General features: G+C 50.8%; 10 protein-coding genes across 10 annotated transcripts; 6 read left to right on the top strand and 4 right to left on the bottom strand.

Moving 5' to 3' along the window:
* Positions 1-173: 173 nt before the first annotated feature.
* J7T55_009013 (uncharacterized protein) lies at positions 174-1,032 on the bottom strand (the record flags this gene model as incomplete). The annotated part of the gene is made up of 2 exons (XM_053141934.1): positions 174-529; positions 591-1,032. 2 exons carry the CDS (start codon positions 1,030-1,032, stop codon positions 174-176), a joined length of 798 nt encoding a protein of 265 aa, XP_052994854.1.
* Positions 1,033-2,112: 1,080 nt separating this feature from the next.
* J7T55_009012 (uncharacterized protein) lies at positions 2,113-3,508 on the top strand (the record flags this gene model as incomplete). The annotated part of the gene is made up of 5 exons (XM_053141933.1): positions 2,113-2,382; positions 2,446-2,706; positions 2,786-2,958; positions 3,023-3,411; positions 3,468-3,508. 5 exons carry the CDS (start codon positions 2,113-2,115, stop codon positions 3,506-3,508), a joined length of 1,134 nt encoding a protein of 377 aa, XP_052994853.1.
* Positions 3,509-6,700: 3,192 nt separating this feature from the next.
* Positions 6,701-8,344, top strand: J7T55_009011 (uncharacterized protein; the record flags this gene model as incomplete). The annotated part of the gene is made up of 1 exon (XM_053141932.1): positions 6,701-8,344. The coding sequence occupies one exon, from the start codon at positions 6,701-6,703 to the stop codon at positions 8,342-8,344; it is 1,644 nt and encodes a 547-aa protein (XP_052994852.1).
* Positions 8,345-9,152: 808 nt separating this feature from the next.
* Positions 9,153-10,361, top strand: J7T55_009010 (uncharacterized protein; the record flags this gene model as incomplete). Its single annotated transcript, XM_053141931.1, has 2 exons — positions 9,153-9,673; positions 9,737-10,361. 2 exons carry the CDS (start codon positions 9,153-9,155, stop codon positions 10,359-10,361), a joined length of 1,146 nt encoding a protein of 381 aa, XP_052994851.1.
* Positions 10,362-10,531: 170 nt separating this feature from the next.
* Positions 10,532-12,096, bottom strand: J7T55_009009 (sulfate permease; the record flags this gene model as incomplete). The annotated part of the gene is made up of 2 exons (XM_053141928.1): positions 10,532-11,712; positions 11,772-12,096. The coding sequence occupies 2 exons, from the start codon at positions 12,094-12,096 to the stop codon at positions 10,532-10,534; spliced, it is 1,506 nt and encodes a 501-aa protein (XP_052994850.1).
* A 499-nt stretch (positions 12,097-12,595) lies between these two features.
* On the top strand, positions 12,596-15,102 carry J7T55_009008 (uncharacterized protein; the record flags this gene model as incomplete). Its single annotated transcript, XM_053141927.1, has 2 exons — positions 12,596-12,820; positions 12,883-15,102. 2 exons carry the CDS (start codon positions 12,596-12,598, stop codon positions 15,100-15,102), a joined length of 2,445 nt encoding a protein of 814 aa, XP_052994849.1.
* Positions 15,103-15,570: 468 nt separating this feature from the next.
* J7T55_009007 (mfs multidrug transporter) lies at positions 15,571-16,200 on the top strand (the record flags this gene model as incomplete). Its single annotated transcript, XM_053141926.1, has 1 exon — positions 15,571-16,200. One exon carries the CDS (start codon positions 15,571-15,573, stop codon positions 16,198-16,200), a length of 630 nt encoding a protein of 209 aa, XP_052994848.1.
* A 735-nt stretch (positions 16,201-16,935) lies between these two features.
* Positions 16,936-18,482, bottom strand: J7T55_009006 (uncharacterized protein; the record flags this gene model as incomplete). The annotated part of the gene is made up of 4 exons (XM_053141925.1): positions 16,936-17,500; positions 17,588-17,723; positions 17,775-18,144; positions 18,294-18,482. 4 exons carry the CDS (start codon positions 18,480-18,482, stop codon positions 16,936-16,938), a joined length of 1,260 nt encoding a protein of 419 aa, XP_052994847.1.
* Positions 18,483-19,374: 892 nt separating this feature from the next.
* On the top strand, positions 19,375-24,544 carry J7T55_009005 (nicotinamide mononucleotide permease; the record flags this gene model as incomplete). The annotated part of the gene is made up of 13 exons (XM_053141924.1): positions 19,375-19,391; positions 19,503-19,652; positions 19,808-19,858; positions 20,210-20,393; positions 20,458-20,780; positions 20,858-20,943; positions 21,046-21,303; positions 21,395-21,998; positions 22,428-22,440; positions 22,615-22,636; positions 22,741-23,104; positions 23,420-23,505; positions 23,610-24,544. The coding sequence occupies 13 exons, from the start codon at positions 19,375-19,377 to the stop codon at positions 24,542-24,544; spliced, it is 3,093 nt and encodes a 1,030-aa protein (XP_052994846.1).
* A 186-nt stretch (positions 24,545-24,730) lies between these two features.
* On the bottom strand, positions 24,731-26,586 carry J7T55_009004 (Glucose oxidase; the record flags this gene model as incomplete). Its single annotated transcript, XM_053141923.1, has 3 exons — positions 24,731-24,939; positions 24,993-25,594; positions 25,649-26,586. The coding sequence occupies 3 exons, from the start codon at positions 26,584-26,586 to the stop codon at positions 24,731-24,733; spliced, it is 1,749 nt and encodes a 582-aa protein (XP_052994845.1).
* Between the last annotated feature and the right edge of the window lie 253 nt (positions 26,587-26,839).

The raw sequence follows: 26,839 nt of genomic DNA, 5'->3' as shown, positions 1-26,839 counted from the left end.
ATTGTGTGTGTCAATAAATTGCTAAATCAGACCTCTCTGATTCTGATAGTTGACAGCAAACCCAAGCGTGCCGCCATCATTTCCATCGTTTTGTCTCAGACTCTATTTATGTAGGCAGTCTGGCACTTCTCAGAACGCTAGGTAGGCTCATGAATCTGGGACTCAGGCGTCCCTTAGCTGAGGAACTCCACGATCTTGTCGCCCACGACTGCTGGTGCTTCAATGCAGTGCCAATGGCCAACGCCACTCAACACCTCAAGATGCTTCTTCGAGGTTTCTGTTCCAAATTCCTCAAACATTTTCTTGCTCGTTTCCAGCGGTGCCGACTTGTCCTCCTCCCCAGCCAGCAAGAGCACCGGGCACTGGACACTCTCATATCTTGGCCTGGTGGCGTTGGCGATGACTCGGCAGTTCGACAAATACCCTGCTTTATCCTGTCCCAAGAGCAATTCTCTGATGAACGCTGCGACAAGAGGCCCCGCCTTTGCACCCGTAGCAGCCGTAGGAATTGTGTTTGCCATTGCCTCCACTATTTGCAAATTCAGTCAGTCCATTTGTGGCACAGGGTCACTTGTCCCAGCTTGACTTACTTCCTTCCTTTTCAACGGTCTCGATGCGTTTCTCAAAGACTTTTGAAACCCCTTCCGACGGGTAGACAGGCCCGATGAGGACTACAGCCTGGATCCGCTCCTTGTGCTCAGCTGCCAGGTGGGTGACTACCATCCCGCCCATCGAGTGTCCCGCCACAATGACCTTGTCGTTGATGGACAATGCATCGAGAAGACCCAGCACATCGGCTGCGAGGGAGCTGACAGTTTGCTCGACTTGAGTATATCTTGAGCGCCCCGCGCCAGTGGTGTCGAATGTGACTACTCGAAACCCAGCCTGAGTGAGCCGGGGAACGATTGGCGTGTAGAAGTTTTGGGAGCTGCCAAGGCCGTGATGGCAGACAATGGTTCCCTTGGTCGCGTCGGATGCGGCCGGGTAGTCTGTAAAGTGCAGGCGCTTAGAGCCTACGGCGAGGACAGGCATGGTGACGATGTATCGTGAGAAGTGATGTCTCTCAAGGATCACGTCGGACTGTCAAGTTTGAGGAGGTGAAGAAATCAATGAATGGACACAATGAAGCGAAGTGACATTGGGGACATCCACGATATCGGCTAAAGCACCCGGCGATCTCAAGGTGGAGCCCTTCTGCCGCGTCGGATGCGGGACAGGGGCTATTCTCCAAAAGTGGCTTCGACTCCTTCGAAGCTACAGCTAGCCATACGACAGCGACTTTCAAAGTGGTCCAGACGAAGGTCGGAGCTGATAATTCCTATCGAAATATTTTGAATAGCATGCATTTTTGAGGAAATCCTCGTAGATTCGCGACCTGAAAACAATTGAAAAGTATACTAATATTGAATAAAACAAACTGGCGGCAGCGTTAAGGGAACAGACGTATATTTACAACCAGTCGACCCTCAACACCCGGAAGATAGAACATGACAACAACATACGTTATGTAGAAAACCCCCTTGTAGTGGCCATGAGCCCTTTTCAGCGTAGCGTACATGTGGACAGTAGACAACATGGCCCAGAGGAAGAGGAAGGTCTGACTGCCTAGGCGACTGGTGAAGTTGCTGGACTGCTGGGAAGGCCGAAAATTATTCTCCAGGCATGAAGCTGTCCTCAAGCTGTCCTCGAATGGTTCTGAACTTGCCCTTTACGTCTGACCAAGCACTTCCGCATCCTAGATCTATGTCCCGTGGGCAGGCGAGACCATCGGCACCCTGCACTCCTCGCAAGCTGTGTTGTCAGAATTGTTCTGAGCGACTGATCTCACGACAAGATTCCAATGCGGCCATATGTATTTGTTAAGGATCGGCATGGTCGGTCTGGGTAGAGCGGACTGAGATTGACCGTGGTATGGTCCGGCTATTTAAAATCCTCCTGCATGTGGAGATTGGTTTGATGCCATGCATTGGCGATTGATTGGAATTATCCGCAAGAAATGCAACACGTGAATATTTAATATATGAGACCAAGTCTTTTAATAACTTTTCGACGGCAGTTGCGGAGATAAGGGGAACCGGAAAACAATAAAACCTCCTGCTGCCGTCTTGAAGAATGGTCTTTGATGATTTTGGGCCTTCTGACATTCAGATTACCGTGTTGAATACAAGATCATATTCGCAATTCCGGGGCGCCAAAGAACTAGAGACTAAGCGCATAAACACGATGCACGTCAAATCAGTTGCCTTAATGGCGCTCGGCGCCGTAATGCCGACGACCGCTCTGATCCGATTCGGGTGTTCTCAGTTGACAGTGACGAGACTTGATCCCTTAGTCAACCCAGGAGCGAATCCGTCCCCTCATTTACATCAGATTGTTGGCGGTGTGCGTGGCTCTCCCTTTACTGTCAATTTTCATGGCCGGAAACATGTCTGATCGTACCTACAGAATTCATTCAACACATCGATGGACCCGAGCAACCATGACCTTCCAAGCCTATCGACGTGTACATCTTGTCAATTTAAGGAAGACCTTTCTAATTACTGGACCGCCGTTTTGTTCTTTAAGGCTCGAAATGGAACGTACAAGCGGGTGCCGATTCGCGGAAATGTGGGCTTCGAAGGTGCCAACGGAGGCATGACTGTCTATTATATGCAGGATGGATTGGCCGACTTCGAACAGAGGAGCAAGGTCACTGCTTTCAGGCCTGTGGGTTTCAGTTGAAATAATTTCCAAAGACAAGTGCGGTTGCTGGCTCCAACCTCTTGTGTGCTGACACAACACACAGGGTTTCCGCATGCTCGTTGGCGATCAAGGAGCTCGTACAGCGGACAAGGCGGAGAAGTACCGCCAGCTGACCTATACATGTCTGCAAGATCTCTACACTCGCTACCCAGAGACCAAAAACTTTCCATCCAGCCCCTGCCCAGCTGGTATCATGGTCAATGCTAGGTTCCCAACGTGAGGCTTTCTTTCCCCCTTGTCCTAGTACACGGCGGCTTAACTAATTTTTCTCTTACATTAGTTGTTGGGATGGAGAAAATTTGGATAGTCCGAATCATATGGATCACGTAGCCTACCCTGCCAACGGTACCTTTGAGTCCGGAGGACCTTGTCCGTCAACCCACCCGGTTAGAATTCCACAGCTCATGTTTGAGACAATCTGGGATACTCGACAGTTTAACAACCAAAGCGATTGGCCCACCGACGGTTCACAGCCTTTTGTGTGGTCGATGAACGATGAGACGGGTTATGGGAACCACGGTGATTATGTCTTCGGCTGGAAGGACGACTCGCTTCAAAGGACAATGGATTCGGCATGTTATGTCAATTGTGACACTCTAACTACCCAGAACATGTCGGCTCAGAACGACTGCACGATTAAGTCAGCTGTGGATGAGGATGTCGACGGCTGTAAGTTATCTCCTTCTATCACTGCCTGTTGGCGTCGCTGACGATGATATATACAGGGCTTACAGCTCTTCCGGGTTGGTCCACAAACAGTAACTAGATGGCAACCACAAAGTTAAATCATTAGACTCGCATTCATTCGAGGTGACCCTTCGAGGGAAGCCTGACTAAATCGGATACTTCCATCACTGAATAACTTCCTAAACTTCGGGACGTATATCCTACCATCATTTGTGATCATATGACAGCCGAGGAAATGATCCCTTACCACCTCAATTGCCTGGACAAATAATACATGTTGCTAGACTTATAAAGTATAATTTTCGGACATAATTTTGGGTGTGATCATCTTTACTTGAACCTCAAATTTTCCAGAGGACTTTGGCCCTCCAGTATTGTGTTCTTGCTGTGTCGGTCTAAGACTACCTTGCAGCCACATCCGGTTACAACATCAGACAAGGACTCCGGCACACGAATACGGGCGGGGGGGGGGGGGCTCCTTTCATACGTAGTTGTTTCTATGAGCTGTTCAGAAACTGCCATGAGCAATTCATATTTCCATACACACACCCATTAGGAATGCCAGAAACACGAGAATGTGAATAGATCATAACGAGACCGCATACCAACGTGGAGATATTGGATCATGCGTCCTTGACTGCCCATCTTCGCGTATTCAGAGCTTCTGGAAACCCATGGTATGACTGTTCTGGCGGCTTCGAGTCATGAAAGTGAACTTCTGTCTCAGATGAGAAGGATGCTAGAAGGACGAGCGAGACAATGAATTTACGAGAAATACTTTCCGATATCTAGCCTGGGAGTTTGACTCGGTCACTTAAATTTTCCGTGACCATGCTAATACTTGAACTGAATACTCATGGTCGTGACACTGAGCTGGGCACAACAGACAACTTGCTGCGTCTTGCATGTGCCTTTTATGCTCAAGACTCACAGCGAGCCGTATCTATCTATTAATTCAAAAGGATCCTTTTGTAAGAGGCTTATACCTCTCTCGAGATCCCAACAATTTCGTCGCGGTCTGGAGCCGGAAGCAGTGGAGAGCGCATGATAATATCAAACTTGGAATGGCAAATCATATACCGTGTGATGTACATGACAGACGTTTGAACTAATGTATTTGCAGACTAGCCCACTAGAAGTTATCCACTCTGCTCGTATTAAACATTCTTCCAGTATCAAAGGTGCCTAGTTGAAGTATTTGTGTGTTCCACAGCTTGGGGTCATTGGCGACTCGGTCTTTTGTTCTTCCTATGATTACGTGGCAGGTACTCTCACATATGATTAACAAGCCAACACAGGGCAATGCCAACAAGTGGGACCACGCTTGGCATCATATCGCGACGAGTATACCTTGTTATAATTAGTGGCTGACGTGGATAGAATTTTCAAGCGTAAAATCCTGGTGCAATATCGGTGACTGCGCAATGATGCCCCTTTCCAGGACGGCATGAAGGCTGAGGCAACTTAGCTGTCCACTCTTTACAGCCAAAGCCGACGACGTCACACAACAGGCCTTGTTCGGTCAGGAGCTGCAGACGTGCCGTGTTGAAGTATCCAGCCAACCAAGTCCGAAACTCAGCATGCCAGTCCAGCGAGTCAACAATTGATGTATCACATACAACAAATACGAGGCTTGGCCATAGCCTGCAATCATCGTTCGTTGTATCTTCGAATACCTGCATGACTTATCTTCAGGCTGGCTAGGTTCAATACAGAGCACATGTGATTCAGTGTGAAAAGGGTGATGGTGCCCCTTTCTCTCCTTGCCCGAATAAGTATTCTGCATGTCGCCGACATAAGTGATCAACTATTGTGGTTTCACCTGCCCAGCTGGCCACGGGTTGAAACTAGTTAGCCGCGAGTACAAGTCTAACCGTAAACTTTGGTCCGAATCGGAATCGTCCGATGTTACTGTCATGCAGCCGCACAGGGCGTATGGTAGCAATTGGTCTGTCAGAAGGTTGTAGCCCCTGAGTAAGGTCATGGATCCACCTGGTGATGCTAACATACCTCGCGCATGTGAACGACGGGTGCTTCAGCTTTCGAATGCGGCCAATTGAGGAGACTGGATTTCAATGACAGAGAAACATGAATCAAACTGCCAGCATTTATTTCCCGCTGGACGGAGCGGTCGATTAGATTCGGGCTGTCCGTGATCTAATGAACTCATGAACCTACTTTGCACGGCTCCCACGACGTCCAATCTTTGCACAAGTGCCCGCCTATGGGAAATGGTTACCTCGATGTTGTGATGCTCCGGCTGTGGCTGTCATCTTGCGATCTTCTCGCTTTCGTGATCTGCAAACCTGTTCATCGTTACGAGCTGCCGATGAAAGAATAGACGACGCGTGCTCTTGCCCTCAAAGCATCAGGCTGTCTTGGCGTGCCGCCACGACAGGTCTTGCCGTTGTGCGTAAAACACAATGCCCGGTGAAGCGTGAGAATTGTCATCGGCAGAAATTGTCATCCTTTTCCATCCGGAGTTTGATGCTCAGGTCCGTACCACCAGAAGGAAACAAGGTGGGTCATAGTTATGCGCGGCTCCTCGCCCGGGACGGGCAGCGGTTTAGGCCGCCGACACGAAACAAGCTTCGTCGCAGCGGGGCTGATCACTGACTGGCCAGGAAAATCTCCTAGGGGCCTTTGCGGGTAGATTTCTCCGAGAACAGGGTGGCCCGCTGTGGAATATGGGGTTTTCCGCACTTACTGTGGGTATAACGTTGCAGCGTATTCCCGGTCTCCCGCCCCGGCCTGCCCTTTCTTCGTCCATGCTATGCTTTTGATCGCCCGTCGCCGGACAATTATAGCACAATTCAGCGCCTCTTCCTTCCATTTGCCTGCTTCGGACGCCTACTACGAGACGATCACGTGGACCTGGCTGCTTCAGACGGACGTAAGCAGATCATCCGTGATTCCACATAAGTGGTATCTTGGCATGTTTTGAAGCAGTCTCTCATGGAGTCTCAGTTTCTAATATCATGACGAGGCTCACGGTGGCCGTCGGGCATCCTCCACAAAATGGTGTAGATCCCCATCCACCTGGCTTGGCTTCCTTTTGACATAAACTTGGCTGTTGCTTGACCGTTCTTGGCTTCGTTTATTCTTGTTCAATTCTTCGTGATTTACATGATTTTCCTTCTTGGCCATCTGTGATGTGCAATACTTGGAATTAATTCAGATTCTGTTATTGTTACCTTGTACGCTGCGCGTGTAGGGGTTGTTGTCACTCTTTTAATTTAGATGATCTAGACGGTTTTCTTTTCTTTTCAATATGGGCTTCAACCCGTTTCGGTCCGTGAAGAACTTCTTCCACGACCTCAAAAACGCCCCTGAGGCCCAGTACATTACTTCGGCGGCGGCACCAACTCAATATCCCAGCCAAGAGTCATTCAACCTCCCCGAAAAAGTGCACTACCTCGAGACCAGCGCACGTCTGAGCCGGCACTTCACACATGAGTCACTTGAGCAACTAGGCCAGGCGGGGACCGCGCCCCTGCCTCCACGTCCGGATAAGAAGAAGGGCAGTGTCCTTGATGCAGTAGTGAGAGCGGCAGGGTCGAGGTGGACACTGGGTGTGGTGCTTCTTCTGCTTGTCGTTTGGGGAGTCTTGGGCGCCGTCTTTGGTCCCACGGATACCTGGCAGGTCATTCTTCAGGATGTCTCCTCCATCCAGGCTTACACATCTGCTACACTTCTCATGCGGCAGCAGAACAACAACACCCGAGGCCTCCTTCAAAGAATCTGCGGCCTCATCTCCCGCAGCGAGTCCAACGAACGCATGGTCCGTTCCCTCACGGCTGAGCAGCGCGCCAGGCTGAGGGCCTCAACCCAGAAGATCAGGTCTGAGGTCATTGACTCCCTGCATCACAAGCAGGATATGTTCGACAAGATCTCTAACGGCGTAGCCAAGGCTACTGGATCTCTAATTGCCCTACTCATCTATTGGGCAGGCATCATTGGCTGGGTGTTCTCAGGAATTCCGCTGCAATTCTCCGATACTTGGCAACTCGACGTCAACACCGCCACGGCGTTAGAAATCACTTTCACCACGGTCTTCTTGCAGAACATCCGTAGCTCTCATGACAAGCACCTCGACGCGACAGTGCAGGGGATTGAGCGCCTCGACACGGAAATTGAGATGCAGCTTCGTCGCATGACCGGTGACATGACCCCCAATCCTACCATCGCCAGCGAACCTTTCAAGTTGAACAGATGGGTCAAGGGTCTTGACATCTACGCATACATCATTGGAGGCTCAGTTGGTCTCGTGATCTCCGCCTTTGTCTTTGGAACGTGGATCCTGGTCGGAGACCCAATGGAATTCGATGACAACTGGTTCCTGATCATCGGCACATACACCGGTCTGATTGGCTTCATCGATGGATTCATCCTCAAGAATGTGGATGCGCGTGAGGCCAAGTTGGCTCTGAAACACTTCGACAGATTGGTCGCCCAGGACCGCAAGATCTTTGGGCTTATTGGTATTGAGGTGCCGCAGAGCCAGCACGTGGTGAAGGACTCACTTAACATCCGCATCAGCAAGACAGTGGGAAGATGGGTAGAAAGCACCACTGCCAGCTGGGGATCTATCATGACAGTCTTCGCCCTTCTCATCGTCGCGTCAGCAATGCAGTGGACGGAGACAGGCCAGCTGCTCTGCAACACCCCGACTATGATTGTCGAGGGATTCCTGCTTCTGACGCTAATCCAAGCTGAGAATATTGCGGATGATAAGAAGCGGGTAACCTATGAGGATATCCTGAACCGGCGGCTTATTCTAGACAAGCACCTGGCAGGCTGGGGTGGAAATGACGATGACTCGGATGATGGTATGAGTTACAATGAAAAGGATGGAGTTGTGGTGCAGACCTTCACTATCAACGGCCAGGATGTTGAGATGGGTGGTTCTTTCTAGGCACCTTGACTGAAACCGAACAAGACTTTCCTAAATGACCGGCCTTGAGGCCACGACCAGCCGTTTCGACCTGACGTCGGGACGTCTGTCGAAGTGGCATTTGGCTGGCTACACAGGGATGGAAACTAATAGGCTGGGGGGTAAACTGGAGTTCAGATCGAAGAATACATTTCAAAACATAGCGACTGCAATGTCTTGTACAATTTAGTACAAATGCATGAGCGAGGTGCGGGTTACGAATAAAAATACAGTCAGTCATTACGGTATCCTTTGATGAAAGTTGACTGTCCAGCTCCAATGCGTAGCATGTGTGCCTGCGTGCGAGCACCTTACATGTATTGCCCGGAGAGTGCAGCGGGTATGGTCTGGTGGGCTGGGGCCTGGAGACTGCCAGACGTCTCTTCGTACCTATCCCAAGTACCTAGGTACCCAGGTAGGTCTGTTTGTGTTTATGCCTTGCCCGCCGAGGTACCTAACTGTAAGTCTAGAAACAGTACTGTGGAGGAAGGAATATTGGAAGACAACCTCTACGCACCACTACAGCCGTTGCACCTGCCCAATATGACTTGGTCAGCTGTCCGTATAGAGGATTCCCAACACCAAGGGGAGTGTCTGACCATGACCGTCTGCTCTTCTCTCTTCTTGGGTGATCGCCCACTTCGGATCGCACATGAAGATAATCTGTTCGCCTCAACCGCCAGGACGACTGCAACAAATTCTGTCACAGCTTCCAAAATCCTGAACAATCGCTTTTCTTGTGAAGTAGAAAATCTCAATTCTCTCAAGCGAACACATCTGGGCAGTCAATATGCTGGTTCTCTTTGCTCTCGCCTCGTTGCCCTTTCTGGCAGTGTCCAAAATCACCCGTGACCAGTTTGAAATTCAAGCCCGGGTTCTGGTCGGACGCAATCCTTGTGACGGTCTCAACTACTCTCATATTACACTTTACGAGGACTACTCAGAGCCTCTGTGTCCGGCTCCCAAACATCTCGATGCACAGGGTGAGTGTGAGGACTATGCCAACGCCGAACAAGACTGTGCAAGTTTCTGTCAGCTCACAACGACGTATATTTGGGGCCGCGAGTCGCCGTTCTTCAAGTCGGAATGTCACTACCCCATGCGCTGTGAGCTCCGCGAGACAGACTCAACTATGTGGACCCTGGAAGGATACATTGCTGGGGATGTGCAGTTCCGGAAGGCCCTTGAAGCTGGCATTACAGGCGGCGTCGGATCGTCGTCCGGACATGCTAAAGATCACAGCTGGTCCATCACGCCTCTGCTCGGAGAGTGTGGGTATTTCACTTGGGTACCAATCACAAAGCGGACCTGGTGAGCTCAATTTCAGATCATGCTACTGCTGTGGAGCTGCACGAGACTGACGAATGTCTTCAGCGGCACACTGACCAGCAGTCTCAAAGTTGGCACTTCAGAAGATGGATGGACGTGCCTCAATAAAACAACAACCGTCCAAGACATCTGCCATGACCAAGTTTGGTATCTTGAGGGAGGGCCTGATGGTGTCGTACGCGACCATGATCCCAGAACATTTCGGATACATTTCACTAACAAGAAAACTACACCTCAGGTGATCTGGGTCCGTACCAACTGTTCAACTGGTGAGCCCTTGGGATTTCAGAGCCAGGATCCCGTGTACAACTCTCCAGAAGTTTCACTCTACGCATACTCGAGCTCCACCATGTTCGACGGCTGGTCTACCAACACTTGTGTCATGACTAACATTAAATCTGTAAGCGATGGAACCTGGTTCAATCTAGAAATCCAGGCCCGGGGGCTGCAGCTGGGAATGGTTGGAAACAATGGAGAAGTCCTCTTCCGCAGGGTCAATGCTTGTGGAGATATCAGCTCTTGGAACTTCACTTGGGCTGATGTAGCCTACCCCAATTCGACTTGGGACATGGCAGCCAATAGCACACTCTTCGTCAAAAAGGGCGTTTCGAAAGCCTGCATTGGAACAGCCCTGGAGCAAGCAGGTGGGGTGGCAGATAATTGCGTTTAGTCTGCAGAGTTTTCGGCTTGGCTGTGACTGATGGGAAGACTGTGTGTGTTTGACCTCAGAGTTATCAATCTGGTGCTCAATTACCTTATTATTCCTGGCCACCAAGAGCAAACCAAGGAAAGTTCAGTCGGCAAAATATATATGTGACCTGCCCCAATAATTGGTACTCATTATTCGTCCTCTATAAAACCGACCCGATCCTGTCCATGTTTCAAAACGTGATGGGTGTCGCTTGGTTCTTGATATCTAGCCGCCGAGGTCTCATACAAGGCAGAATGGATGACGTCGAACACAACATAAACCAGGCTGTATGCAACTGCAGCGGCGATTCCATACTCGACCGAAGTGAACAGCGTAACCCAGAACGCGATCATGCTCCCAATGAAGTGCGAGAGAGACGTCCTCCAGTACTTGTAGAATACCTTCGGCGATAGCATGATCGGCCACACAGCAGTGATTATGATGGCCGAGAGAGTCACGTTGGGGATCCAATAAAATGCCCCCGAGAGTTTGTAGATGCTGACGAGCACACAAGCTGCTGTGACCAAACCACTGAGCGGGCTTTTGACTCCCGACTCGGAGTTGACAGCTGTCCTTGAGAAACCGCCGGTGATGGGCATGACCGAGAAAATGCCCCCGACGAAATTGGCTACACCGATATAAAGGAGCTCTTGGCTCTGATCGATAGTGTAGCCGTGTCGACGACCAAATGCCTTGCCAATAGCTAGGTGCTCGAGGGCTGTAGCAAGGAAGACCGCCACAGCACGGCCGGCCAGTTTGCCCGCAAGCTGGGTATCGGGGACCGTTGGCGTCAGTATCCCGGTTCCGCTCGTCTTGCTGATTTTGAATAGAGGGTTCTTCAGATCCTTGTTCACTCCATAGCTCATGCCCGTGAATATGATCAGTATAAGCGCATCCCGAGAGATGGACAAGAACCAAAGTGCTCGATGTTTCTTTCCCCATCTACGTCCAACGTACTGAAGAGCGCAAAGCAGAATTATTCCTGAGGAGCCGACGACGAAGTCCCTCCACTTCGTCGTCGGCAGCTTCTGGAATATTCCGCGGATGTACTCTGCCACCGAGTCTGCCGAGGCGGTCTCGGCAAAGATGGATGGAATTTGTTGTATGATAATTGTCAATGCTGCCGCTGAGACGTAGCCGCTCAACACAGGTACGGGGATCAAATCCAAGAGAAAGCCAAGCTTTAAGAAGCCGACTGCAAGGCCGTAGAGCCCGCACATGAAAGCTACTGCGGTAGCAATGACGTGGGTCTCATACCCTTCTTTGGCCAAATCGGTCACAATTTCACCCGTAAGGAGAGCCATGATAGCCGTCGGGCCAGAAGTGGTATCTGCGAAATATGAAACTTTAGAACAGAACCTCACACAGCTACATATCGTAAGTACACACCCTTAGACGTGCCCATGATCATGTATATCAACATCGGCAGCCAGCTCGATAGCAAGCCATATGAGCCCGGTATGTTTGCAACGCTCGCATAGGAAAGACTTTGCGGGACTAGCAAGACGCCAATGGTAATGCCTGAGACCAAGTCGTTGAAAATCCAACTTGGCGAATAATTCGGCAGCCATTGTAGCACAGGGAGCACATAGCCTTTGAAGCCACGCTTGAAAGACTTAGAGCCTGCGACACCCGCGTCCCAGATTCGGCCAATGTTAGGGTCAGAATCAACAAAGTCTCTGGCTAGACGCCGAGTTTCAGTGAGGCTGGGCATGGTCTCAGTAACTCGGACGAAAGTCAAGCTAGTGTCCGGTTTGGAAGAAGTGCCACAAGTTGACTGATCCCATGATTAGGTACCTACTTTTGAATTTTAGATGCTACTCAAGGTTCTCATTGCTTCTCAAATTCCACCATGCGGTATTAACCCTTTTTCCGTACTGCACCTTGGTGAGGAGCCAGGTACAGAGCATACGGCACTTAGAAAGATGCTGACGTGATAGCACGCAATTGCACTAACACGCGGGATACGGATGCAACAGTGGATCCATTCAGGCGCGAGAACATGAACATCGAAAGACTCGGATATCGCGAACCCTTGACTCGGTATGGGTCTCATGCAGTAATCGTCGCCCGTCTCCGTTATACGGAGTCGCCCTGAATGCGAGGTAAAAATTGCATAAGGCCGACATACAATCAACTCGAACTGAAATCGAATGTGAAGGCGATCTGCGAACTGACAAATACATATCGTGTGTGCGTGCCCTTTGATAACCATGAAGCAACTTTCCAAAGATGAGCTAGCTGCTCTAGCCGGCAATTACTTCGCTCCGGAGGGACTATATCAGTATATCAAGGAGTTGCCTTTCTTGAGTAGCTTACAATGCAACACGACTAGCCTCGTCGCCGGGCAATGGACAGAAGTGATCATCACTTACACCGTTGGGGGAAGTGGACTGGCTGACGGGGCATGGATCAAGGGCACTTTCAAGTTTTATTCGGTATATACCTGGAAATCTTCAGTTGCATGTTTATCAACGTTGTCAGCTGATTACTCCTATAGGACTGGGCTCTTTTGCAAACGTCAGACGAGAAGGCCGACAATTATGTATCTGCGGAATATGAGCCTGGCCAGTTGCTGCCGTCTCAGACACCTGCCACGGTTCAAAGCCTATCAGTGCGCTTCGATCAAAAGGGGCACGAGAGGCCTTTTCAGAAGGCCATAATAATTGATATCGTTGACGGATACCTCAATCCCGGGGACAAAATTGTCGTTCGCATCGGCGATACACGGTTTGGCGCCAGAGGAACTCGAGTTCAGACATTTGTCGAAGAGGACTTCCGCATGAGGTGGTATATCGATCCTGTCGGAACCTCTCGATTTGCGCCCATCAAACCGGATTTGTCTTTCAACATTTTCAGTGGTGATATTGCAAAGCTGAAGGTTATCACCCCAAGGGTTGTTGGCCCAGGTATTGATTTTCCAGTCCACATCCACACCGAGGATGTCTGGGGTAATGCGACAGTGAACCAATTCGGTCTTCACGCCCAGATCAAAATCAATGCTGAAGACAGTGGCAGCACCCTAGTTGAAACGCAAGTGCCTTTGAGCAGCGGCGGATGGACCACTGGCTCAAGCATCGTGTCCTTAACAGCTGAAGGAGAACACCTGGTAACCGTGGCGCTGGTAGATGAGAAAGGCACTACTATACAAGAACGCAAAGACAAGGTCTCTGTGACTAGCCATCTGGGTATCCCTCGGGTGTTGTATGCCGATCTCCACGTACACTCTGACGACACAGTCGGCACGAATTCGACGACATACAACTTTTCCTACGCCCAGAAAATTGCTGGCCTGGATATCATTGGATATACGGCAAACGATTTCAACATCACCAAGGATCGCTGGGAAAAGACAATTGATATCATCAAAGAAACCAGCAAGCCAGGGGAAGTGGTCATCTTTCCCGGGACTGAATGGTGCGGAAACTCGGCGGCAGGAGGTGACCACAACGTCGTGTTCCTCGACGACCCCTCCAAGCCCACTGAATTCCCGCTGGATAGACACGGCAACGTGGCCAGGAGCTTCGAATGGAACGAACATGGCCCAGCTGAGTTGCAGCCTGGGACGTGGCCGCTCGACGAGGTCTACGCAACTTACGCGCACTCACCAGAATCGCACCTCTTGATTCCACATGTTGGTGGTCGGAGGTGTAACCTAGCATGGCACCATCCGCAGCTCGAGAGGCTCCTCGAAATCGGCAGCGCGTGGGGTCACTTCGAGTGGCTCTTGCAGGACGCTGTGCGGAGGGGCTGGAAAATGGGAGTTTGCGCCAATTCCGACGAGCATCGTGGACGGTGTGGTGGCGGTGTTCCTGGAACGGCAGTATTTGGTACCAAGGGTGGCCTGACAGGCGTTCTTGCTCCGTCGTTGGACCGGCTGGCTGTTGGCAAAGCTCTCAGGGCTCGCCATACCTTTGCCACAACCGGGGAGAGACTGGTTGGCCTGGCTTATATCAGCAGTGAGGGGACAATCCAGGGTGACGATGTTCGTGTGAGCTCTCAGGGTGAGGTGAGTGTGGACTACGCTTTCCACGGGTCGAGTGGATTCTCCTCGATCGAGGCGTGGGATGCCAGTGGTATCATCTGGCAACGTAACCTGCGATCGGAGTCTAGTCGGACACTTTCGGGCTTACCATCGAAGAAGACGCTTGTGATCAAATGGGGTGGAGCGAGGCTCTACGACCGTTACCGAGAAGCAGTATGGACAGGCACCATTGAAACAATTGGGGCTGTCAAGATTGGCAATGTCCAGCCCTTTGGCGGAGTTCTTGATGTCCCAGAAGAGGTGGTTGCACAGAAGTCAGATAACTTGGTGTCCTTCGAGACTCACACCAGTGGCGATTTTGACGGGGTGTTGGTATCCTTCGAGGATAACGTGAGGCTTCCTGGTGCCATCAAGATTCAGGGCACGCTGGGCGGCTACGTCAAGGTTGGGGATCCTCTGAAAGGCAATCCTCATAAGGCCCAGCCCACGTTCGAATTTGAAGCTCCGATCCAGGAGCTTGATGGAAATGGCGGGCAGAGATGGGAGATAGCCGGAGGAGCTGGACTCTTTGTCAGTGCCGAGCTGGTTGACGATGTGGCTTTGCCGACCCAAGTGGTAGGGGCCGTCTCCATTCCTGCTCGTGCTCCAGGCCAGCACCAGTCTGTATACCTTGTTGGGCGCGAGTGGGATGGAGGCAAGGTGATCACAAGCCCGCTCTTCTTGGAATGGACCTGATGGAAATGTAAATGGATTGACTCTACAACCGAAATCGATGAAATTTCACAATCCCGTGGGGGGGAGGCAAAGGACTTGATGCCTGATGGTGATGGCGTCCGACACAGATTTCTTGGCTTGGTAGGCGGCAGTAGATTTGTGAGAGACAGATTCAGTACAGATGTTCAGTCTAAACCAATTCAAAGAGGGAAACAAATTCAGCAACTCGGCTGACATTCAGACGTTGCTTGAGGCCGCGGTCGAGGACCCTGTAGGTCAGTTCGTGGTTGTAAAGGCGCGTAAACTTGGGGGTTATGGCCCACTGTCTAGCCGCCGTAAGCGCCAGCAGCAGCCCAAATGGGTCCTACTAAAGAGTAGCCCCACCCACTAAATTGATGAGTTGAACATCTCAAATCTGACCTCATTCATTTCACTCTGCTCCTTGTTCCGGCTGAAAGGACGACGTACGAAAACTGAATAATTCACACAATGGATCGACGACGACATCCTCCGGTACCTACAATACGCGAGGTCGTCCCGGGGGCTGGCGTCAACATTGTTCTCAAGGCCGACCAGCCAACAGGGCGCACCGTGCAGGGCGTCATCGGCCAAGTCCTGACGCGGGGGAATCACCCACGCGGCATCAAGGTGCGGCTCACAGACGGGCGAGTGGGGAGAGTGCAGACCATGTCTTCCACTTCTTCGTCAAGTTCTGGGCAGCCAGGCGGTTCAGCCGGCTTCGTTGGAGGGGTGCAGGATACGGAAGTCCAAGACGGTCAGCAGCCGGGCGCTCACGTCCCAGGGAATCGCCCATTTAGAGGTCGGCGAAGAGATGGCGGCGGCGACATCCGATACGCTGAAGAGCCAGACTTGCCGCCGCAACAGATCGGCCTCGATGCTTATGTCAAGGAGAAGAAGCCGAAGAAGCAGGGGCGCGGGAAAGGCAACGATAACAACAGCGCCACCGCTGCCGAAGATGATCAGCCCGGCAATAGCTCGGCCGCCGGCTCTCAAACTACGTCTGAGGCTGTGGCATGTCCAGTTTGTGGTGAATTCGAAGGCGACGAGGCTGCTGTTGCCCACCACGTCGCTTCCCACTTTGATGATACAGCCACGTAAAGTGAACGGCCCTTGCCAAGCGTGGTGTTGAACTCTCCCACGAGATTCCAGGCCCGAAACAGATGACCCTGGCTGTGGCAGTCTGTTCTAACATACGATACGGCAGGGCGTTGGTACTGGCCATGAAAGTGGCTAGAGTCAGCGTGGACCCCCTTGCCAATACCAAAGCCCGGGAAGCGAGACAACGGACTTCAGCAGCAGCACGCCGGAGCAAAGGCCATTATCCACTACATACAGCAATTCTCGATAGCTGAACTATTTCAACGGCGCCCAATGTCAGCCCATAGCCTCAAATGATAGGGAGCACCGGAGATCGTCCAGGGCATCAGTCAATTTGTCCGCCCATGGTTCCATCAACACTCCCACGGCACCTCTGACAATACCGCCGGCCTACCACCCTGCTGGTCCCTCATCTTCCAATTCTTATTCAGCTCACATTTACGATCCAATATCCACCATCTCATCCTGGGTAGTGAACGGGGTCCCAGGTATGGCTCGCCGTGTCCGAGACGCAACATCGCTCAAACTTTCTGGTGAGACCGGCGCGTAAATGCAAGGCTGGCCATGGTCACAAGAACACGAGTATTGCAGGCCCTGATTAGAGCCGAAAGTTCGAGTGGGGGGCGTTTCGACAAGCAGGGACTTGTACGCGGCATATCGCCTGGCTGGCCCAAAGTACCATCTCTGCGAACGATCCACAGGGGCTGCGCCTGGGAGCTTTGTGCAGTATCGACTCTACATGACCTGCATCATCCTTCCCGCTCTGAGCGCATCGATGTCCTCCTTGTTCAAAGGGTCACATCCGTTGGAACTATGCCACGCACGGTCGATGCTGCTCCAAGTCGTTAAGTCAAACCTGTCCCCGCCAATTGTCGCGGTTGTTCCAGCCTCGCACGGTTTGGGGGCGTAGGCCATGGTATAAGCCTCCAGGTGGCATTGAAATAACCACGAGGCAGCTTTGACTTCGAACTTGTTGCCAGTATCAGAAACAACCGTTGAAGATTCGAGACTAGGGAGAACCTTAGTAGTGATTTTGTAAATTCGAACAAACTCGCGTATGCAGTCGTCGAAGCGATTTGGGTTCATCCGCATCTTTGGCCGCGGTCTTGAAGCTCGGAGTAAATCACACTGGCGCATTTCATTGGCGAATCTGATGAATAGAGCCAACATTAGACCGAGGTTCTCGACTTTGTAGTCGCCGTCTCCAAGGAGTAAGTTCTGATCGAGTACCGCAAGCATGTCGAGAAACATGGCGCCAACGAGCTCGGCTGCCGCATCAGCTCGGTCACCATTGTGGATTCTGTATAGTCCCAGAGGTGAGCAGGGGCCTGGGATATAAATGCCATGCGGACTGGATGACAGGGTGACAGGATGACGTGAGACTAACTTGGAGAACTGCATCCCGGGTCCAAGGAGAAACATGATCAGAGCTTCACAGACCATCCACTTCTCCCTCCAATTCGATACTTTGTCATATTCGACAACCAAGTTCTCTAGTATCTCCAGCATTCCGTAGGCCTCATCTTGATTGTGTCAGTTCAGCACTTACCCTGAGGCTGGAGGTACAAACTTACGATCGCATGAAATGTTTATCCCGAACACATCGGGGCAGCGAAGTGGAACCATGTTTAGAGTTGCCGTCCACTTTAAATAGCCAGCGTAGGTGATCACCCACGGATGGTCAAAGTAGACCTCGGCGGGCTTGGTGCAGATGCAAGTCTTGCCGTTGTCGCAGATGTTCTTGTTTTGATACTCATCGTCCCTGTCTTCGTCTTCGTAGTCGAGGCCGCCCGTATCGATGTTCCACTTGGGAGGGCAGATGCACATCCAAGCGAATGGGTCCCTCAGCTCTGAGAGTTTCTGTTGGACTTTCGAATTGATGTTGATGGTGGCGGAGACAAGCCCCCTTTGTCTCTCCTCGGCGGGCGACAGACGAGTGGATCCCTGTGGAATTGTGTCAGCTGCCGGAGCATATGATCGAGCTGAACTTAAGCCCTCCATCCCCATCTTCTTCGGTGGTCTTGCCAACTCAGTGCGCGTGCATCATCACCTATTGGGTTTGTTTACTAGACGATGCAGTTGGGGCGACCGACCGAAACACAATCAGGAGCTCCCGCATCGCCACAGTGTCTTTTGGGTGCTACTGTGCCTGGTTCTTCGACTTCTATCTCCACTGTTTCGAGAACTTCAGGGCAATTCTCGACGTTGACGAGGGTACAGTCGAGCAGCAAGACAGATTCCTCATCAGAGGCAGGCCTCTTGCGACTTTGCTCTGGAGTCATGTCGGCTGAAAATTATTGAATGAAGCGAAATGCTGTTGAACTAGTTTGATGAGTAAGAAGGCCGTAGTCGAGAGCAAGTCGGCAACCTGGCATGAAATATTGCCAGCTTGAGAGACGTTCAGGTTGGTGATCAAAACAGCTGCTTTCTTCTGCCATTGGAAGGGATATTCCCTTGGGCTTCCACATGGAAGGCACGTTTGTGTGAACAGAGACCGGTTCAGCATGGCAGTCGCACCTCTGCAGGCACGAAAGGAGCAGAATGAACGGCTAGCTCGTAGCTTCCACGATCCTACTATGAAGGACTCGCCGAGCATCAAATGTCATTGAGCAGTACCAAGACAGACAAGCGCCCATTGCAACAAGATAACATGTGTCAATCCTCGAACCGTCACGACGTCCCGAGCAGCAAACAATTCATCACCTTCGGAAACTTGCATTTACATGCATGACACAATTTTGGATTTCAACGCACCACTGGATGCCAAAACACACTGAAAAAGGAGAAACAAATCGGCGGGTTAGGTGTTCACTGGCCACATTCAGCTTTATCTACAGACTGACATGGAGATATGACGCTCTGATCCCCTCCGATTAACAAGCACCAAGAATCTATCCCGTAAGAGGGTGTTGTTCCAGGCCACTGTATTTGCGCACCTAGACGCACGATTGGCACCGCTGAGCCGGGTGGCCGAGCTTAGCCCAGAATTCAAGTCACAGTGCACGCCGGCGCTTTGCAACTTTTGGCAAGAAATCACAGACCTAGGCTTCTTAATCTAAGAAATGGGACATTTATACTTGATATGAGGGTCCAAACTCAGAGATAACGAGTTCACAGCGTCACAACTTCTTGTAATGCACTGTTAATCTCGCGGGCTGACAACCAAGATCCACGATGCGTACAACATCGAGGTGCGTTTTCCACCCACTTGAAAGCGATTGAAGCTGCCTTGTGACAACTTCGGCACCCAGGTGCAAGATGAGCAGCTACATTTCTCATCATCATCTTTAACACTTTCACAGAAAGACTCCACTCATCCATTTTGCTGGCTGCCAAAGCTCCCTCCGGCTCGGGACTTTCGAATTTGCATGTGACCAGTCGGCCTCAACAGAATTGAAGAACAGTAACAGGCCACTGCGTCGATCCTTGATCCCGATTGGCAACATAGTAGTGTACGTAGGAGTGGGCTAGGATCACATCAGCCAAGCGCCACGACGGCGCAACACCCCACGCGGCGGACAATTGCTATGTTAGGCTTCTGAGTCTGTATTTCGACTAAATAATGTGTCCTCCTGACTCTGCTGTCTGCACTTTGTACTCCTGGTAGAAGTCAAATCTTCAACTCGGTCATAACCACCAGCGCCATCATCGCGACCAGGTATGAATCGTTACGCTGATCGTAAGGCTAAAAAGCAAGATGACATAGACGAGCTGTGATGACGTCTGCTGCAAGTTTACAACTTCAATAGGATGTTCATCTAAACTTGCGCGTCAGAAAAATGTATATCCCAGCTTTGCTGCTCGCTTCATGTTTCGTTCAACCTGGAAAACTCAACATTCGAAAACAGCACATGTGCAACACCTCCCATATACAAAAAACGTGCCCTACGCTAAGATTGAGAGGTGCGGATCCACGGAAGTGTGTGGTCGAACTCATAGTCAAGCCTTGTCAGGGTGCACACGTGCTGTCGGCCCAAATAAGATTTCCAGAAACCATGTCTATCAACAGGTCACCGAACCCGAACGAAAAGGATGAATCTCACATCGCTAGTGCGAGACGCTCGACAATTGATAGCGCGAGCACAGAGTCTACTATCGAGATTGATGGGTTTCGAGTGTTGGGTCTGTCTTCTAACGACGCCGATTTCTACGATAATTTCTCTACCGAGAGACGGAAGCGAATCTTACGCAAGGTGAGCGGAGCCGCTCTACAGGTCGGTGCTGTGAATTTCTACTGATGACGAGTGCTGTACGTAGGTTGATATCCGCCTCGTGCCCGTGTTGACTATCTTATACCTGATAGCTCACATCGACCGCGCCAATATTGGCAACGCCAAGATTGAGGGCTTGATCGAGGATCTAGGACTGAGCGGTGCACAGTACAATGTTTCTCTGGCAATCTTCTTCTTCCCCTATATCTTATTCATGCTACCAAGCAATATCTTATTGAAGAGGTTCCGCCGGCCATCACTCTATATCGGGACACTGATCTCTGTGTGGGGAGCCGTGATGACCTGCACTGGCCTGGTGAATACGTTTTCTCAGTTGGTAGCAGTTCGATCCCTCCTAGGGCTGTTCGAGTGAGTTCGGCCCCCTTTCCATCCAATCACAAGAGCTTATCCATACGATTGCGACGATACTGACACTCGTACACCAGGGCTGGCTTCTTTCCGGGTGCTGTGTATATTTGTAGCCGCTGGTACATGCCGCGAGACCTAGCAAGCCGCGTCTCTTACTTCTATTGTGCGTCTGCTTTATCGGGAGCGTTCTCAGGCCTCCTGGCTGGTGTCATTGCCAAATTAGACGGTCTCTTTGGTTATCAAGGGTGGCGCTGGATATTTTTAGTTGAGGGGATCGCCACTGTGTTTCTCGGCGCAGCCACTATCGTCTTGCTGGTTGATTCGCCAAGCCTGTCTAAGCGGTGGCTCAACGAGGAAGAAATACGGTTTCTTGAACTTCAGGTCTTCATTAAGCAAGGTGGAAAATTGCAAGGAGCGCAAGAGGAAAAAGCCCGGACTTGGCCAGAGGTCAAAAATGTCTTGACGAACTGGAGGGTGTACGTCCACGGGTCATTTTTGATCGTTAACTCTTCATGTTCGTATGGTAAGCAATACCACCCTTGACAGCGACCAGAACGACACCTCCGCGACAGCATAGACCGTACCCTTGATGATACAGCTAACTCCAACCGTAGGACTCAAATTCACCCTTCCTACCATCACCAAGGCCATGGGCTTCAGCAACACTAAAGCCCAGTTCCTGTCTGCGCCACCATATGTTGCTGGAGCGATATCTGCTCTCATCTGTGGTAGGCTCTCCGATCGCCTGAATTGGCGCATGCCGTTCATCGTAGTCCCAGGCGCCTTCATACTGGTCGGCTACTCGATACTGCTGTCCCTGAACGGGGCGATATCAAGCAACGCCGGGTCGGTCTGGGCCGCAATTGTTATTGCCATGATGGGGATATACCCAATTCAGCCAACCACGCAGGCATGGAACGCAAACAATATCACGCCTGCCAGCCGACGTGCAGTTGGTGTGGGTCTAACGAACGCAGTTGGGAACGTTGGGGGTATCGTCGGTAGCTTTATGTATGTTGAGAGCCAGGCCATGCGTTACGAAACCGGATTCGGCCTCAGCCTGGCTCTTGGGGCGTACGCAATGTTGATGGCCTTGTTCTTGGAGTGGAGCTACACGGTTTCCAATGCGAGGAAGGCAAAGGAAATCGGGAGCAGACCATACAACGACGCAGAGTTGCTGGCCATGGGAGATAAGAGCCCACTTTTCAGACATGTGCTGTAAGCAAGCAGGGGACTTTCTCCAAATGCGTCCCGTAAGCAGATTGGCTCAAAGATGGTTGCACTGCATGTGCAGCTCCTAGCCTCCTACTTTCTGTATAAAACCCGGCAAAATTCCTCTGAGTCTTACTTCAGTTATTTAGATGCTTCCACGGCTTATTCTTTTCTTATGATTCATCAGCTATCACCGCCTAAGACGCCAATGATACTGCTTACATTTACACACTACCCGCAATGATGCCCATGGAGCAGGACTTTGATCTTGTGGTAATTGGCGCTGGTATGATTCGCTTCCAGCCCCAAAACTCTAAGTTGTGAAACCTCAGCTGAACTCAAGCGTCATCTAGGTTGGGCAGGGCTAGTCGCTGCAAAGACGTATCAGCTTTTGCATCCCCTTCATTCCGTAGTGCTTTTGGATCAAAATTCAAGCCTCGGTGGCACAGTAAGAGCTTCTCTGGGGGCATTCTCTCCATTCCGGCCCATCATTTTTATGCTCTGTCCTTGTTTTGTCGCGAAGCAAGGGAGTTACGAGCAAAGGCTCTCATGCATCGTACCTTCGCTTTAGCAGAGCATCTTTTCTTTGTTGTTCCTCGGCAGCTGACTCCGCATACTGTAGTGGGCGAAGGAGAGACTATATCGTACGTACAATCATTCTCCCGTTACGGTTACTCATCTGTCCTTTACTAGAATCTTCCAGAATTGATCGATTCGGGTTCCATAGCAGAGGACTAACACATACTAGCTGGTTTGAAGACCAATAACCTGGTCGGCACTCTTCAATACCCAGACTTCCCCTTGGTTCCCGAGGAGTTTGGTATAGAAAGGGGTCAACACATTCCTGGGCACATCATCCACGAATATCTGTCACGCTATGCTGAGAAGTTTGAGATCGCGAGCAAAATTCGGCTTCAGCATAAAGTGATCAGCGCCGAACATCGAGATGAGGGCGGGTGGAAGATGGTGGCTGAAGCTGAAGGCCGCATCATCAAGATCACCGCGGCGAGATTGGTGGTTGCCACGGGGCTGTCATCAGAAGAGTTCTTGCCCCGATTTGACGGCGAGGAGACGTTCACCTCACCAATATTTCATTCGAAGTATTTTCCAAAGTATGCAAATACTTTGGACACAGCCAAGTCTGTGACAGTCCTTGGCGGACCGAAATCCGCTTGGGACTGTGTTTACGCTTATGCATCGAAGGGGGTGCAAGTGAACTGGGTGATACGAGGTATATTTAAGACGGAAGCTGTCATGCGTTCCCATGAAACTAATAGTTGCGTAGAGAGTGGCCATGGGCCAATATGGCAAGCGCCTCCATACGTAACGCCGTTTAAAATGTGGCTCGAAAAGCTTGTAAATACTCGTCTGTTGACGTGGTTCAGCCCGTGTATTTGGGGGTTCGCAGACGGTTACACCCGGATCAGACGGTTCTGGCATGAAACAAGCATCGGTCGCACAATCACCCGCGCCTTCTGGTGGGTCTTGACCAACGACGTCGTTACGCTGAACCGTCAGTACAAATTTCCTTCCCCTACGGTTGCCCATCCGCCTTTCGTTGGAACCTTCCAGAATGTATCGCTTAGGGCTCCGTAGCAGGTGACTAACGCATAGCAGAGTACGACAAGCACCCGGAGACCAAAAAGCTCAAGCCATGGTCGGATGCTTTTTACAGCGGCACATCGTTCTCGATTCTGAACTACAGTACGAACTTCTTCGATCTGGTCAAGAGCGGAACTGTCAAAATCCACATAGCCGACCTTGTTCGATTGTCCCCGTCAACGGTGCATCTTTCTGACGGGACTTCGTTCAAGACTGAGCTGCTTCTCTGCGCCACTGGCTGGAAGCATGTTCCACCCCTGAAATTCTTGCCTGAAGGAATTGAGAAAGAGCTTGGGCTGCCCCATGTGCCGTCCGATGATGAACCCATCTGGAGGTCAGATCTCGTTCACAAGGCTGACAGCGAAATACTCACGCGTTTTCCTCGTCTACGAGATCAGCCTAAATCTGACGGGAAGTTTGTGCCTTTAGCTGAAGCCAAGGGGTTGTCTGCACGCTTCCAAGGCGAAGTCGACCCTTCCAACCACACTAGGCTCACACCTTACACACTCTATCGATTCATGGTTCCTCCATTGCCCAAGTTCCTCGCAACTAGAGACATTGCCTTCACAGGATTTGCTACAAACTTTTCTACTGCGACTTCCATCTATCTTCAGGCACTCTGGATTTCGGCCTTTTTCGATGGAGATATTGCAGTCCAAGAGCCTGGAAGTGACACCGACCCCGAAGTCGCAGAGAAGCTTAAGTATAATACGGTCCTTTACAGTCGATTTGGAAGATGGCGTTATCCGGCTGGTCGCGGCAGCCAACTCCCAGACTTCGTTTTCGACGCGGTACCATACTTTGATCTTCTGATGGGCGACCTGGGACTGAAGGTGCATCGAAAGAAAGGATGGTTCGCCGAAGCAACTGATCCATATGGGCCAGCGGATTATGCAGACATTCTCTCGGAATGGGTTGCCAAGAGGGGTACCAGGCCTTGTGGATGTTGATAACTATTCTCCTTGATTCACTGCGTTCCTCGATAAGTCTGTATGTGCTCATACATAATTGGTAGATATAATGTATTGAAACTTGTTCGTTGTGCGGGAACGAGAATGATCAGTATATATCACTTGATTGACCCTTGAGAAGACACCGAACTCAAATGCCTGACACATGTTCCCCCGTATTGTGATCTAGAGACTTTGCTTGATAATGTCTGATGCCCTTTCTGCAATTGCGTAAAGAGTGGCAGTAAGATGGCCGCTGATCTGTATCGGGAGCACCGACGCATCTACCACGCGCACGTTGCTTGTTCCGTATACCTTCAAATTGGGGTCGACAACACCACCCAATTCCCTAGCCATCATCGATGCCGTGCCAATAGGATGATAATTCGGCTCGACTAAAAGCTTGGTCAGTTCAGAAACCTGTTGCCATGGTTATGAAAACGCTGACAAGTATTGATGATGTACTCAGCCCAATCCTCGTCCGTCGCCGGATCAGCCGTGAGGTTTCCAGAAATATATTCTGCAATAGGATGTGTGTTCCAAAAAGACTGTGCCTGCTTTCCAATAGCGATTTGTGTAGTCAGATCTATATCCGCAATAAAATATTGCGGATCAATCAACGGGGAGTCAATCGCGTCCAATGTGGCGAGGTGCACCCTGCCTCTGGAAAAGGGCAATAGACACCACCAAGCCGTCAGGAGGTAGCCTGAAGAAGATGCTGTAATAGTCTCGGCTATGGTGACATTCTTTTTGAATATCAGGTCGTGCTGTATCCGAAAGATTTCCTCGAGGGCAGACACGTTTAGACCACCCCGAGATCTGGAAGCCGCATATTCAGCATAAGCAGTCAAATTCGCGCTGACCTCGTCCGAAACAGCGTTTTTCACAGGTCCAAAAAGGTCTTCGGCATTTCCAAATGTCGCGTACGTAGCATAGCCAGTCACGTTCAAAGTTCCCTCGAAGATGAGATTGCTGTTCGGTTGCTCCTGAAGGTTCTCGCCAACCCCAGGTAGATCAATGATCGTCTTTACACCAATGTCTCCGAGGACCCTGAGTATTTACCCGTGTCAGTAAGTATTATGTTTTATTCGGCAAATGGCTTACTGAGAATTGCCAATCCCGGACATCTCGAGGACTAAAGGAGTCCGAAGCGCCCCGGCAGAAAGAATCACTTCCTTATCGACACCCACGTTAATCGTGACATTATTGCCGTCGATGTATCGCACACCGGTAGCTTTCTTAAATGTGCTCACGAGCTTTGTATCCATTTCAATGCTCAAAGCAGTTCCCTTAAAGACAACAAGATTGGCTCGGCCCTGGACCGGGTAGAAATATGCTCTGGCCGAATCCCATCTCAGATCTGACTCTCTCTCGATGGTCATTGGCCAAACGTCAAATCCACGCGTCTCACCACTGTTAACCTCTGGGTTGACTGGGTACCCGAGGTGCTCCCAGCTCTTCTGTACAAGCTCATGGAATGACCCATTCGGCAGAGCGTAACGAAACCCTACGTTCAAGTCGCCATGATTACCGTGATACTCTGGCTTGAAACTGGCACCGAAATCAGTCTGTGTCTTAGTGGGCGGCGTAAATCGCTCTGTCCGTTTGTAGTATGGAAGCAGTGAGGCCCAGTTCCACCCTTCATTCCCCAGAGTCTCCCATGCGTCAATTTCGGCAGCGTCAGCCCTAATGTAAGTCATGCCATTTATCGTGCTCGTCCCACCAATGGCCTTGCCCGAGTGGAAGGTGAAAGACCGGTTTGCTGCACCGGGTTGGGCCGTCGACGGATAGCTCCAGTCGATCGAGGTATCGAAAGCAACAATAAAGTTTCCTGGATCAGTGACATTGGGGTTGTTCCGTACATCCTCTCCTGGCTCGATTACCGCAACCGTAATATTGGAATCCTCAGAGAGTCGATTGGCAAGGACAAGACCGCAGGTACCGCCGCCTACAATCACGTAGTCGAAACTCATGGCGGTCGTTGTGATTATTTGCGACATGAGGAATGTGAGGACAATGTGAGGGACGTTCCGGGTTCCCATCTTGCAACTCATCAGATGTGCTCCAGTGAGACCGGAATTAATGTACTATTGCTTCAGGAGGAAGTTTAGAAGCTTGTGGGTCACACAAGAATATTGTTACGAAACACACGCGACCAGAATTGAAGTATTTATCCTCTGCATATATATGACTACACATTACGGCCTCAGCGGCCGTACTTCGGAACGACACTTGCAGAAGTTCAACCGCCCGTACGCCGCGCCGTCATTGTGCATGAGAGGATTCTCATCCTGA

This window comes from Diaporthe amygdali (assembly GCF_026229845.1).
Source record: "Diaporthe amygdali strain CAA958 chromosome Unknown NODE_10_length_1141467_cov_65_626103, whole genome shotgun sequence".
NCBI classification, from domain to species: Eukaryota; Fungi; Ascomycota; class Sordariomycetes; order Diaporthales; family Diaporthaceae; genus Diaporthe; species Diaporthe amygdali.
Note: the sequence above shows the minus strand (reverse complement) of the source record. Positions and strands in the feature narration are given on the sequence as shown.